Consider the following 15,152-nt stretch of genomic DNA (forward strand, 5'->3'; position numbering starts at 1 on the left):
CATCACCATTTCCCACAGCTGCTTCTGCTCTTCATTCTTTTTCTCATCATTGCTGCCACTTGCTTGACAGGCAGGGAGCCAGGGAACAAGCAGGCAGTGGCATCAACGCTGCCCCCTCCTCCCCACCACTTGGCCAGAGGAGGAGCAGGTGAACATGCAGGTCACAGGGATGAAGAGGAGCATTCCCAGAGGCTTGTCAGTGAGTTTGTGCTGGTGTGTGGGCCCTTGGCAGGTGCCCAGTCATCCCTACCTTTGACATAGCCCTGTGTTTGAGCATCAAATATGTTCACACTGCTAAGTCACTCCATTCAAAGAAACTCTCAGATTCTTATGCATTCTCATGCAGAGCAATTACGCATGGTTGTCACCACTGACCACAAAAGATGTGTGCATAAAGTATCTATTCCTATTCTATGTACAACAACTCCCTGTCCCATTAAATAACTGACTAACTATGCTTGACAGTGGGAAAGCATTAGTGTGGGATGATCGCAATGTACAGTAATCATGACACTAGATGAATTTACAGTCCATCATCATATGCATTTTGCTCAGCTTAGTCCTCCCTCTTGCAAAATCCACTCCTGATACTTTTACAAACTGAGAACTACTTTGTTGACTAAGCAGGACATCATCTAATATAATCTGACATCTGTCACAAAATTTAACACTATCTAGGTCAGACAGTGTCTATTACACAGCAAGGAGGTGCTAAAGTAAGAACCACATTACTGCTACTATATTGTGTCCACCTTCTTCAGTAAAAATAACCTTTTTTGGTATCACAGTTTGGTTTGCAAATGTAAACATGGTCCCCTGCTTTCCTGAGGGAAGGACACATAGGAAGATGAGGGAACCAAAGTGTTTTGCTCTTACTTTGCGACTGAGTGTGTTTACTTTAGGGTAATGTGAAGCAGTCTTTTTAGAAAGAAGCATTTGCAAAGTAAGTCCCAAAATGAAAGGAAAAAAAGACAAAAATAATTGAAAAATAAAGGAAGAATTGCATTGGACGCATGGGCTTGCATGGCAGTGTAAGTCCCAGGGTGGGGAGAAGGGGAGCTGCAAAATGAGTTATCACATCATCAGGGCTCATAGAATTGTTTCTCATTTGGCAATTTATTCCATTTGGCAAGCTGATGTAGTGGAAGAGTTTCCCTCAGTAACCAACAACCCAGTGGACCAACTGCAGAAAGGGTGGTAGCAGCTAGGAGTTCTGCTGCAAAGGTGCCCAGGGCACATGGAGTCAGAGGGAGACGGAAGGCTGAAACAACCCTGGGGAGTCCAATAGTCTCTGAGAGTACAGTGGGCTGCCCAGTGAACTACCAGCCCATGTTATAATAATAATAATAATAATAATAATAATAATAATAATAATTTTCAGGGTGGCTTAGTGAGACAGGTGAACCTGCGAATTTTGCCTTGTGCAATTATATCAACAGGTGAAAATGCCTTTTCCTTTCCTGTGACAGCTAAGACTGGGAAAATATTCTGTACTGACAGAAGAATATGCTTCTTCTGTCATAAGTGCCATATTGGAATCTTGCATTTCTTCGGTAAATTTGTATTTCAGGATACAGATGGGGTAGGGAAGAGGAAATGGTTCATTAGCTTCTCTACATCCTTATAACTCCCCCTACTCCCATTTTTCTAAAAAGTAATGACAAAGGAAAACATAACAACCAGTCTTCTCACCATTGTCCTGAGGCACTGGCCATTCTTTACCAGAAGAAGTAATGAAACAAAACAAAATATTGCATTAATTTAAAGTGCAACTAATTTGTCTAATTCATTTTTTCTCACTGTATGAGAAGAATGCTTGACTAGATAGCTTTTCAGTCTGATCCAGTCCTTAGGTGAACTGGACCTCACATCCTTGCACTAGAACACATAATCTGTGCCAAATCTGTGCCAAAATATCAATTTCTTGATTAACCTTGTGCGTAGCTAGGTTGCCAACCAGGTATTCTAGCATTAGGACCATGTAGCTTCCTTTCTATACCACTATGCCAGCTAGCCAAAGCTAAAATATAAGAACCTAAGAAAAGTCACGCTGGATCAGACCAATGGTCCTGTAGGCAAACTAACTGCCTGCCTACAGGATCCCTCAAGAAGAAAGGATACAAGAGTTCTACCTGCCCCAGTTCCTCAGCAACTGGTGTATACAAGCATACTGCCTCTGATAATGCAGGCAGCATGTAATCAACAAGGCTTGGAGCCACTGATAGCTTTCTCTTCCATGAATTTGTCCAGTCCTATTTAAAGTCAACTAAATTGGTGACTATCCGTACATCTTGTTAAAATGAGTTCCATAATTCAGCTATGCACTGTGTGAAGAATTACTTCAGCTTCATGGAGTAAATCCAGGTTCTAATATTAATAAGAGGAAATATTTATCCCTCTTCATTTTCTGTACACCACCCTTTGCTAAAAGAACAACCTGAACTTGAAGACTGGATTTCCTTGAGTAAAAGCAATAAGATCTAAAATTTGGGCTGCTTCCAAATAAGACTTTCATTGTGCAATTCCTTTGCTTCATTCATGAGATGGAGTGGGATGGAGTTTTTTTAACCTTAAAAAAATTTATGGAGGATCTCTTAGCAAAGCTCTCTGCTATAGTGCGGTACTAATAGATGTACATGGTCAGAACTGCACTATAGCTACCAACTCAGGTAACATAGGGACCAGGTAACCCAGTGGGAGACAATCAAGCTCTGGTGGTCCTATAAAGTTTCTTATTCTTGTTTGGCTTTCCAATTGAAGCAAGCAGATGAGCAAAAATAGAGCTACTTTCAAACGGGTTGTCTTGCCTGATTGCAAGCAAGTCCATGATTGGTTTGCTTCCAGACCTCCAGTCTGGACAATCAAAGCTCAGTAGACTTGGATTCCATGGTACTGACCCATACAGAATGAAAAGAGCTGGTAGAATGGATTTCCCCTTCCCTTTGCAACTGCCTTCCTCACAATCTGCTCCAGAGGTATTTGGGGATCTTCTAGAGCAGATCTGGGAGACACCGGGGAAATCCGGTGCAAGCAGAAGAGAGGACAGGGAAGTCCTGTTGCACAATCAAAAGAATTTTGCTGTTATTCCATATTTTCTTCCTTAACTGACTTTTGAGGTAAGAAAAATGCCACCCCTCCACCCCCGTGAATCAAGTAAGGAAATTGCATAATAAAAGGCTCATGTAGAAGCACCCAAAAATCTCAAGCATTTTTGATCTGATTGATGTTATTCAAGAAAACTTATGTCTATTCAAGTTCAAGGTGTTCTTTCAACAGAGTGATTTTCCCTCCCCATACTACAACCTGTTATACTTTTTATACAGTCAGAATGCACTCAAAGACACAAGTGCAATCCAAACCTATTCATCTTCTCATATGTCCCACATCTTCAGGTAAGTGCATAAAGCTTTGCAATTCAATATATAGTACAGAGACCAGTGGAGCTAACAGTGACACGACACATACGATTTTTGATTAGCTGGAACACATACATTGTATGTCACTCCCTCAGAATTCCCTATTTCCTCTGATCTTAGTTGCAGTTCTCACAGTAGTGGAAGTGGTGGGGATTACCCCAACAGTGTATTTTTGCCTGTTGTGATGCAAACTATTTTGGGTGGCCTGGTCTTGAATGAGCAATTAAGACTGATTAGCTTTACACAAGACCTGCTCTCTATAAAGATAAAACAATAGTTTCTGGATACTGCTGCCAGTAATTTTGGATTCTCCTAGATAGTAGGACTATCTCCTTAGGGATGTGGATTCTATGAAGATGGGAAGGGTGGGTAGGGGACAAGAAGGCCATAAGGCCCAGCTCCCTGACTTCAAAATTAAGCGTAGCACCAAGCTGAGTTGTAGGAAGCCCTGTTGAAATCAGAGGGGCTTACTCCCATCTGAGAAAATCTGGCTGCACACGAGTTAAAAACAATAGATCAATGGATAAGTCTGTTCTAACCGTAATGCTTAGAATGCTGGCTACAAACGAGAGAACCCAGGTTCCAGCTATAACGCTCAGTTTTAGCTTAGCTAGAATGGTGATAAGGAGGACAGAACCAGATAGGGAGAATATTGAAAGGAATGTAGGGCATAAAGATAATAATATCCATTTTGAGTCTTAATACTACCAGGTTTATTTTGCATAAACTTTTGTGAAAGAGATGGCCTCCAGGTCGCAAACGCTTACTCCAAAATGCATTCATCAGTTTTAAAGATGTTTAAGAGACCTTTTTCGTGTGTTTACCTTTGAAAACGGGTCCAGACTTGCCAATCTTAGCAACTAAGTCTTGCGGAACCTTAAGGACTTAACTGCTTTATTATTGCACGAGCTTTAAAGAACTACAGGAACCCACTCCAAGCATCCCAGGAGTTTACAACCCTGTTGCATCTTGAATAGAGCATTCACATGCAGAGTTTACTTGAAAGTAAATCCGAGTGAGTTCAATCGGACGTACTCCCAAGTAAGCGTGCATATTAGCGACTGCAGTGTAGGACCCAGCGCAGCAGACAAGCATGGCTCCTCCCTCTTGAAGTTATCCTTCAGCTACAGTATTTGAAAATGTGAACCATGGCTAAGGTGTAGTAAGCCGAAGCAGCAAGGCTTATTGGTGGCTGGATGCGAGCAGTAGTTGAAAACAGCAGACGCTAACGTGATGCAGAGTCAGCCGCTTTTGAGAACAGCTCCCAAGTCAGCGCCTCAGAAAGGGACGGGTGGGTGCAGTACGGCTGCTTGTGCAAGGCGTCGGCGGTAGATGGGATACGCATGCGCGCTAGGAGGAGCCTGGAGGGAACGGGGGGCGGCAGGAGTCGAGAAAGATGAGAGTGGGAGGCGCTGCTTCCTCGCAGGCGGAGGACCTCCGCTCGGGCGAGACTCACTAAGGGAGCACGTGAAGTGGCGGAGGAGGGAGCGGGCGGGGGAGGCGTCCGCCCGCCGCCGCGGTACCTCGGCCCACGGGACGGGCTGCCTTCGCTTCGGAGCGGGCAGCTCGCTCCGTCCCATTGTTTCCATTCTCCGCCCGCAGCGGCGGGTCCCCGACGGCTCCTCCCTCTTCGCCGAGGTAAAGGCGAGTGAAATCTCTTCCTCGCTCTCCCCTCCGTCTCTTTGTCGCCTCCTCCCGGCCGCGGCCGGCCGCTGAAGGGGCGGGGAAGGGGTGGGGCGAGCCGGAGCAGCATGATGGCGGCGGCCGAGGCTGGAGGCGAAGAGGGCAGCTCAGGAGCGGCCGGGGAGCCTGGGGGACACTGCCCTCCAGCCGCCAACGCGCGGAGCGGCAGCAAAGGCACCGCAGCCGCCGCCCTTTTCGGGGGCTCCGGCTGGAGCGCCGCTCCCGCTCCCGGTATCCAGCCGGCGGGCTCCTCTAGGCCTGTCCCCGCGGAGATGTCCAAGGGCCTGTCGCCGCCGGCGCTCCTGCTTCCCGAGGGGGGCGGCGGCGGCGCCGGAGGAGGCACCTTCAGCGCTGCCGGGGGCTTCCCTCCGCTGCCGCCGCCTCCGCAGCCGCCGCTTCCGGCCGGTGGGCTGAGTACCGTCGATGAAGGCGACTCGCTGGACGGGCCCGAATACGAAGAGGAGGAGGTGGCTATCCCACTGAATGCGCCCCCGACCAACCAGTGAGTATCTGCCCCCTTTTCTCCACCCTCCTTACCCTCCGGTTTATCCCTGCGTTGGGGGCCCGGCTGCTTTCTGCCCCAGCCCTCGGCTTCCCATTCCCACACCGCACCCAGTGGGGAAAGTGTGTGCGTGCGTGTGTCAAACTCCAGGCAATTCGTGAAAGTTTCTTTGCGCCAGCCTCCTTCTCCTCCCGTATCCTGTTCGAAGCGGCCTTGGTAGCTTTTGCTAACTACCTGTTTGCCTGAAAAAACTGAAAACCTAGGATTTAAAGCTATTTTAAAAAATCTGCGTGGCAGAAACCTCAAAGCGTTCTCACAGTCCCGTCCAAATGCTGGAGTGTGCATTTTGCGAAAGTTTGTCCATATTTTCTAGTTTTCTTTAGTTTGGTCTGTTTCACCCTTTTTAAAAGACTAACAAATTACATCAGAGAGTCCATACGGTGGTGGAAGATCTATTTGTGTGTGTTATTTTTATTTATCATATAAGCTTGCTTCAGATGCTATGCCCCTATCCCCCATTTTTATAGCTCTGTAGGGTTTCCAAACTTTGTCTGGAAATTTCAGTGATTTCAGGTATAGCTTTTCATGTAACATATATTAAAAAAAGACTTGCAATTATCTACATCAATACTTGTGTCTTTAATTAAATGAATGGATAACAGTACATACTTTTAAAGATGTCCCTTCCACCATGACCTTGATAGAGACTGACAAATAGCAGTCAAGGGAGACATCTTCCCCATGCCCAGGTGATAAAGGTAGAGAGTCACACATTGCTGAGTGCAGGGCATGGAACTGTGCAGCTGAATAGTAGCCGAAGTCCAACAGCCTCTTCGTTGGACAGGAAAGAATAGGGTGAGAGTGCTGGTTTCAGCCTTTGTTGGGCTGTGTTATTGAGTGCTGCCAAGCAGTTGCTGGAGAAGCAGTAGCTCTGGATCAAGAAAGGGTGGAGCAGAGGGCTTGCTGGTTCATCCTTGTATATTTAAGACACTTAAAGCATCTTAGCCATGGAGCTGTCCAGTCACCCTTATCCTTTTCTGTCATTCTTAGAGCTAGCATGTGGTGACTGTTCCTGCCCATTTCTGCAACTTCAGGGTTGGAAGGAATGTTGGTCACTTTTTAATACTCGAAGCCTTTTCTTGTCACTTTCCTGCAGAATCTATATAGTTTTATATGCATTGCTTTGTAGGTGCATTTTCATAGAGGAAAAATTCTATATCTGAACTTATTCTGTAAAGAGTGAGTGCAGTTCTATATAGTGTCCCACAGTACTTATAGGAAACAGATTACTGAAAGTCTGGTAATTCCCATGATTTTCAACTTTCTATCTCTCCCCCTCTTTCCCTCCTCTTTGTGTGTGTGTGTTGCACACAGAAGCTGTCTTTTATAAAGACTGGGAGGGGTGCCCTTCCTAGTGATGACTTCTCTTAGTGGCATTCTGCTGTGGCAGGTTTGGATAATATATGTAAGCTGTTGGCCTACAACTCCTGTTAGCTCTAGCCTGCATAACTAGTAGTGAGGTATGATGGGAGTTACAGTAGAACAATATCTGGAGAGCCAGATGCTTCCCATTCATACACTATGGTTTATAAACGTGTGTTGAGCTGTATTGCAAACTTGGAAAATGGGTTATATTTGTGTATCGATTAAATTTTACTTCAAGAAATTTATTAAATGCAGGATATAAATGCAATGTAGTAATTTTAAGTATTATTCTTACATTGCATTTATATTCTCTCTTTCCTCCTCTTATAGGCATTCTCAAGGCAACCTATAAGGTTTTCCTCCTCTCAATCTTATCCTTAGGACAAGAACCCTGAGCTGTGGTCTGTGACTGGCAGGGACTAGAACCCATGTACTCTGCGTCCCAGTTCAGCACTCTTAAGCACTATACTGGCTCTCAGTAAAATGTTACCAGCTGTAGGTTCCAGATACACATCAGAGGCTGTTCTGTGTAAGGGTATTGTAATAGTTCAGGTGAGATGCAATAAGCATAGATAACCTGTGGACAGGCTATTTGTATCCAGGAGGCAACACCAGCCACACTGAAAAGCCTGAGATGCAGAGGCAATTTGGCCTTCAGAGCTAAGGCCCTATCTAAAAACATTTCCATATTGTGACCTTGATCCTTGCTGTCCAGTGAGTTGTGTTTTCAGCTAGTGGCCTTTTTCAAGGTGTTTGGCAACACATCTTCTAGAAAGGATAGATTAGGTGTCTTAGGGCTGTTGCATTATCCATAGATATCCAACATAGCAATATATTCTCACAAATTACTTTGTCTTCCCCTTGGAATAAGCAATCCAGAATGAAATGATAAATACCATAGAATAGGAACTTCCTAGGTGTGATGACAAATACAGAAAACCAGGTAGGTGTTTCACCTGGTATAGGTCAAGCAACAGGCTTTTGAATGAAATTACTGCTGTGTTAAGATAACACTCTTAAGTCTTGATAAGGACTTTGGTATTTAACAGAATATTCAACAGATCAGTTAATATTCTGATAATAATCAGACAGTATTCCAGATCAGTAAACATGGCTTGAACCTCTTCAAAGCTGCAATCTTATATCCCCTAGGAGAGCATCCCAGGAGCCTTAGGATGTAGGAGAATCCCTTTGTGCTGGCAGACAGGGAGGACTATACTCATTTCGATTTCTTCCTGTAACAGAAAGTCTGTCAGTGCTATACTATAGGTAGTTTGACATGGAGAGAATAAAAAAGGGGCATGTTGGGCACAGATCAAACAAAGCCTTTGATCCAAAGCCTTCTCTTTATTTGGACCTCCCTGCCCCATGCTATATAATGGCAGCCTTGGAACTGGCACACCAATTTTAATGGATACATGTTTGTGGGAGAAAAGACGGACCAATTAAAAGGGGTAAAAATGCACACACACACATCTATTCTAATGGATAGAGCTTTTGATTTTGCTGTTCTGCAGATTGTCCCTCCCATACCCCCATAGGATTACTCTGCTTCAGATCAAGTTCTATTAAATTAAATGGGATTTTCTAATAAGTAGACCTGTATGGGATTGCACTGTTAACATTATTAGACTGTCTGCTAAGAGCTTCATGAATGCTTCTGGGCATTATAGGATCTGAGAAAGAACACTTGTATGCCTCTAAACTGGTTGTTAATATCTGCCGAATTATGTTAAGCTGTATTTATATATTCTACAAATAAAATGTAGTGCCTTATTTTTACTTGTATCCTGAGTGCTTTGTAAAAGGGCAGTATTATTCTTATATAGTATATATTATCTAGTGCATAACATATCATAATCTATAGTTATGATATATAGCATATGTGCATTAGTGTATATATTGTGAAGAAAATGATTACTGCTATAGCTTTGGAGTTAAAATTAGGTTTCTGTCCCAGTAGGGTAAGAATTCCCCTAATGTAGTAGGTAAAGGGTTGTTTTTTGATCTGTCTACCCCCAGGAGAAAGTTAAGATGCTCTACAGAAGAGTGGTATGCTACATGAAATATATATGGGAGAAACTATTTGTAGATGTGTGGTGTTTGGTGGTATGAATCATGTGTGGTTATTAAGAGGCTTTTAAAATTACTTCACAGAGGAATGTACTCCTTAAATAATGCATTATATTATATATGAAATAACAGATTTCCCACCCCCAGGGTTTAGCAATCTTGTCTTAGTAGTGTTGAGTTAGAAAAATGTACTCTGTTTTTTAAACTCTACAGCAGTTATCTGGGTTTTTTACAGAGAACTATACAAACTTGACCAAATATTTATGACAATGTGTGGTTTATATATGTCAGCATAATGGATACAGACTGCTGTAGGAAAATAACTCGTCCTCTCCTTCCCCCTGAAACCCTCTGCTCCAGGATTGGGGGACCCTCTGCTGGTGAAATGACAAAGTTGGATTCAATCCTGTTATACTAATAAAATAACTGGAGCAAATAGTTTTGAAATCTGCTTTGACTGACTGTTCTATTTATCTCTTTTCCAAAAGTTTAGAACAGTCTGTGTTGAGAAAGGAAGTGTGAAACTAACATTTCCTTTCTAAGTCCTGTTATATATTTGCATAAATATGTCTCCTTCGTTTTAATGGAACTTGCCTCACATTGGTGTTCTAAATGTACTTAAGTGGGAGTATTGAAAACTGAAATCAGCTGTTTTCCAGTATGTTTATTTAGATTCAGGGTGCAAGTGAGATTTGCAACCTGATCCTAAAATGTACTGCAGCCTGCAGAGGCTGGACGCTCCAGTGTTAGCAGGGCTGTATATTTTCTCTGGAATTTTAGTGTAAACTTTAATGGAGTTATCATGCTATTAAAATAGGCAGATAAGTACCCTTGCTGACATTGCAGCCACTAGTATCCATTGGCTGCAGCCGCAGTGCAATCTCTGTTAGAAATGCTGGTAGTTTTAGAATTACGAGCTATTAGAGGAGGGAAGCTAATGTTCAGGTTTGGATTTGATGTGACATTTTAGACTTGAGTTCGAATTAACATTTTTATGTTCTATGTTTATGTGAATTCTGAAGTATGTTTACATTGCTTCTCAACATGAAACAGTTCTGCTAGTATTTTAATAATGGTAATAACTGTGCTTATATAGCTGCTAGGACAGTCTAATTTATTGGCATATATGAAAGGGTTTCATTTTAACTACAGGCATACCTCAGAGATATTGCGGGTTCGATTCCAAACCACTGCAGTAAAGTGAATATTGCAATAAAGTGGTCACACAAATTTTTTGGTTTCCCAGTGAATATAAAAGTTATGCTTGTACTATACTGTAGCCTATTAAGTGTGCAATGGCATTACACAAACCTTAATTAAAATATTGCAAAAAATGCTAACCATCATCTGAGCCTTCAACAAGTCATAATCTTTTTTGCTGGTGGAGGGTCTTGCCTTGATGATGATGATGATGGCTGCTGACTGATCAGGGTGGTGATTGCCAAAGGCTGGGGTGGCTGTGGCCATTTCTTAAAATAAGACAGCAATGAAGTTTGCCACATCAATTGACTCTTCCTTTCACAAACTACTTCTCTAGCTTGCAGTGCTGTTTGATAGCATTTTACCCACAATACAACTTCTTTCAAAGTTGGAGTCAGTCCTCTGAAACCCTACTGCTGGCTTATCAACCAAGTTGATGTAATATTCTCAATCCCTTATTGTCATTTCAACAGTGTTCACAGCATCTTCACCAGCAGTAGATCAGAGATCACCATAACAAATATAATAATACTGAAAAAAAGTTTGAAATACTGCCAAACCAAACAGAGACATGAAATAAGCAGATGCTATTGGAAAAAATATGCCAATAGACTTGCTTGATACAAGGTTGCCAGAAACCTCCAATTTGTAAAAAAAAAAAAAAAAAAATGCAATATCTGCGAAGCACAGTAACATGAGGTATGCCTGTATACATACTTGCTATCCCAGATTTATTATTATTATTATTACATTTTTATACTGCCCATAGCCAAAGGTCTCTAGGCAGTTGACAGCAATAATCATAGAATCATACACTCAAGTCACCCATCCCACTTCTGATCTTGCTTAGCTTCCAAGATTAGGCAGGATCAGGCACTTCAGGCTACATGGAAGCTACAGATGCATGTATGGTGCCTCCTACATTTTTCAGCAGTTTAAAACTTGTCACTAGTTTCTTGTTATTGCACAAACAATAGAAAATCATAGTGAGACTTAGCACTCAGACAGCATAACTTCTGTAAGTACAGGTGAAATACTATGTACTGCTGAATTTGACCATACTTTATACCAGGAGTCCTCAAAGTTTTAAAACTGGGGAACAGTTCACTGTCCTTCAGACTGTTGGGGGCTGAACTATAGTTGAAAAAAAAGTGAATGAATTCCTATGCACACTGCACATCAAAATTAATTAAAATTAAAAATCGATTAAAATTAATTAAAATTTAATTAAAATTTAGAAAATAATTAATAATTTAAAAATGTCTTCACTCGCTTGGGCTGCAGCAGAAGCCCAAGATGAGGTGGGGAAGAGCATGTCCATATTCAAGGGACATAGCTACAATGTCCACGATTGTGCTGGGGGGGGGGGGGGAAAGGGTTTTTCGGGGGTGGGGGGGGGGGGGGGAAAATCGAACCCCCCCCCCCGAGCTCAGCCATGATCGTGGCCATCTTCTTTGCATGAGTGTGATCGCGATGGTGGCCATCTCCCCACTGAGTACGCCTGTGCCAGCTCAGAGCTTTTGGACTTGCTTGGAGATCGTTTTCTCTGAGTGAGTCCTAAAGCTTTGAGGTGGGCCGGATAAATGGGCATGGTGGGCTGGATCCAGCCTGCAGGCCATAGTTTGAGGACCCATGCGTTATACAATTAAATTGAAACAGATATCCAGGATGATATCTGTGTAAGATTGTGTAAACTATTGCTTGCACTTTTTTCTTCCTTTCCATTCTTTTTTCTTTGCCCATTCAGAATGCAAGATCCTGAATTTGGACTTAATTCAACAGTAGGTTTAGTAAGAATTATTCCTTTACTATATCCTTGAATTAGTTTCCTCTCCTGTCTTCTATCAACATTCAGTTTCAGTATCTTGTAGCTGTGAATGGTACTATGTTCAAGAAGAACACTAAGATTGCAATCCACTGTGTGGTTTTATAGGAATAGGCTCCACTGAACTCATTGGGATCGCTGAGTAAGCACAAATAGGGTTGAGCTGTAAGTGTGGTGGCCAACTCAATGTGCTCTTTCAGACTATAGCATTGGATGTGTTTAAAGGCTGACTACTATCCTGTGGTTATGATATCAAGAAATTAGGTGACTTCATTTAAAAGGAAGACAAGAACAAACCAGTGTGACTATACCAGGGGCTAAGAGCCACAGCATTACTAGATAACTTGCAAACTCTGTTGCTGATCTAATGACCAGGTTCATGTGTAATGACAACCCAAAGTATGGCCTAAGTATGCACTGTCATCGAATCATGGAATCATTGTTACGTGTGAAACTTGCATTCTGGTTTAATGGGGTTGTTAACTATGGAGAACCCATGGTTTGTTGATGGGTTGTGAGCTTTAGATTGTTTGTGGTTAATAATCCATTGTTAAGCCTTAGTACAAGATACACATATAACAACAACCCACAATTCAGTCATAAACCATACCTTGAGTTGTCACATGAGTGAATGAGTCCTTTCCTATTTTAAAATAGTTGCTGTGACTCCCCACCACCATCAGGATTACAAGATGCGGTCCTGGTGAAAATGGTTACTCCTCTCCTTTACCAGTTTTCACCAGGACCGTACCATGAGGGCAAACAGCTGCCTTCCCACAAGCTGCCATCCCTATGAAGCAAGTGGCTGTTGGCTGTAATTCAAGGTTTTCTCCATGGAATAGTGAATGTGATGGGTGATTTTCATCAGGATTGTGGTACAGGAAACTGGGGGTTCAGCAGTCCCTAGAACAAGCCAAAAGTTGTCAGGGTGGTTTCTTGCCCCAAAACAAGCCATCCTGTGGGAAATGGTCTTGATTCAAATAACACAGCAACTTATCATGGCTAATTACATACAGTGTGATGCCATGTCACATGAACCCAGTCATAATTAAAGACTAGATACAATTGGGTAAGGTCTGGAAATAAAGCCCCAGGAAGCAGATTGACCATGATCCATTGCATTTGGGGAGCATACACAAGAGCCCAATGCAGTAATGTTTTAGAAGAAACATATGTGGCATTAGACTACTTCTGAGCTGTTGTTAGGGGCAGTAAATATGTATGTGTTTGTGTGTGTGTGTGTGTATCTTTTATTGAATTTTGTATATAATTATCTTAACCATGCTGTAGATACATAATAGCAAACCATGGTTTGATCTGATCTTTGGGCTTTATGTGCTAATCCCCCCCCCCCCCCCCCGTTTCTGGCATACCATAGTTTGCCTCAATTGTATGTAGCAGCAAACTGCTGCAAACTGAAATGTCAAAAAAGTAATTGACTGGTGTGTCCCTTCAGTTTTCCGTTTATACACTCTAATTCACTGCCTAATATACTGAGTACAAGGACAAAACATCTCTATTTGCAAAGTCATTATTTCAAGGATTTTTCTTTTTCAATTTCTTTGTTTTAAATGCCCTCTCTTGAATGCCACTACTTGCTAATGTTATTTAGGGATAGTTTAATAAGAGGAGTAGTGAATGCTGTTTGGCAAGAACTGAATATTCTCAAATATGTTAGTAGTATATGCTGCTAACTTCTGTGAATAAATTTTAGAGTCATTGCTGTGAACTCTACTCAAAGTATTATGGACAGGCTTTTAAATCTGTAATATAAAATATCTGAATCCTAACTCAGTAGCTATGTTTTAAATTATTGCAATAAATGTGCAATATTTTGTTGTACCATGAGAAGGATATGTTTACATTATTAAAGGCACCTACATTCCTATCATGATGCTTGGAAGCCCCTAAACTCAGAGCCTTACAACCTATGCAGAACAGGAAGAACGGTGGAGATGTTCTTTGCCACCCCATCCTTCTGCTTGCAAGACAGTTTTTTTGCCTGTGTAGCTTGTGTATCCTGCGGTGGGAGGGAAAGAAGCTGATGCAGCTGCAAGATATCTTGTATTCTGGCCTCCCCTTCTCTCCAATCCCAACACACCACATTTTCTCCTTTTCCAAGGTTGCTTTATGACCTCTGAGAGGAGCCAGTATAGTTCTTCCTGCTCTAACTGAAGAGGAGTGGGAGAGGTGTTGGAGCTCTCATTCCCAGCTCTGAGTTTAGAGCACTGTTTCTGATCTTAGATCAAGAAATCTGAATTGTTTTATAGTTCCTTGGACTCTCTGCAGAGGCTGTAGGATTGTTCTCCAAACAAGAACTTCTAAATGCTACTCAGAACATTACAAGAAAAGAACACATGAGTGGGCAAGTGCATACATGCAAACAAACCAGAACATCTTTTATGCTTTTCCACAGCAGAGAAACTTTGTTGAACAAGCAGTAGATGTAGAAAACCATGAAAATGAGAATGTCAGTTTGTGTATATGTGTGTATATAGAGAGACAAATGAGGCATTGTATCTAGCATCTGTCTACTTCCTTCTCACAACAGAGTAAATTTGTTTGATTCTTCTCATCAGATCAAATCATATCATAAAGTGATGAACATCCATTATGTCAATCACAGTTACCAAACTTGTGTATTTTCACAGGGTGAATTTGATTCAAAGAATAGATTTAAGTCATGGTTTTCTAGATAATTTGCACTCATGCCTGCCTTACCCATAGGTAGAGGAACTTCATTAAAATATTCCCAAACTGGGTCTCTCTTACGGCCTGCTGCCATTATAGGTTTTCTCCTCTACGGAAAGAATAATATCATGAACCTCAGGCTATACAAAAAAGATCCAAAGACTTGTGGAGTATTCTGCTGAAAATGTTTCATTTTTACTGCTTGCTCCTCCATCCTCACACTTATCTTCTTCTGCAGATCTATTCCACTCTCAATAATCATCTATTTATTGAATTTTTTGAAATTTACTGCTTAAGAAATAAGGGGTTGGTTCTGTGTACATTGATTTGCAAAAGA

General features: G+C 42.0%; 1 protein-coding gene across 1 annotated transcript in view; it reads left to right on the forward strand.

The window, feature by feature from the left end:
- Positions 1-5,198: 5,198 nt before the first annotated feature.
- RASA1 (RAS p21 protein activator 1) overlaps positions 5,199-15,152 on the forward strand; it is a 72,301-nt gene continuing 62,347 nt past the window's right edge. Inside the window, exon 1 of the mRNA XM_044445893.1 lies at positions 5,199-5,601. Within this exon, the coding sequence (XP_044301828.1) occupies positions 5,372-5,601 (230 nt within the window). The 5' untranslated portion in view covers positions 5,199-5,371. The remainder of the gene's footprint in view (positions 5,602-15,152) is intronic.

Source organism: Varanus komodoensis, unplaced genomic scaffold (genome assembly GCF_004798865.1).
Source record: "Varanus komodoensis strain SLA01 unplaced genomic scaffold, ASM479886v1 scaffold5, whole genome shotgun sequence".
In the NCBI taxonomy this organism is placed as follows: Eukaryota; Metazoa; Chordata; class Lepidosauria; order Squamata; family Varanidae; genus Varanus; species Varanus komodoensis.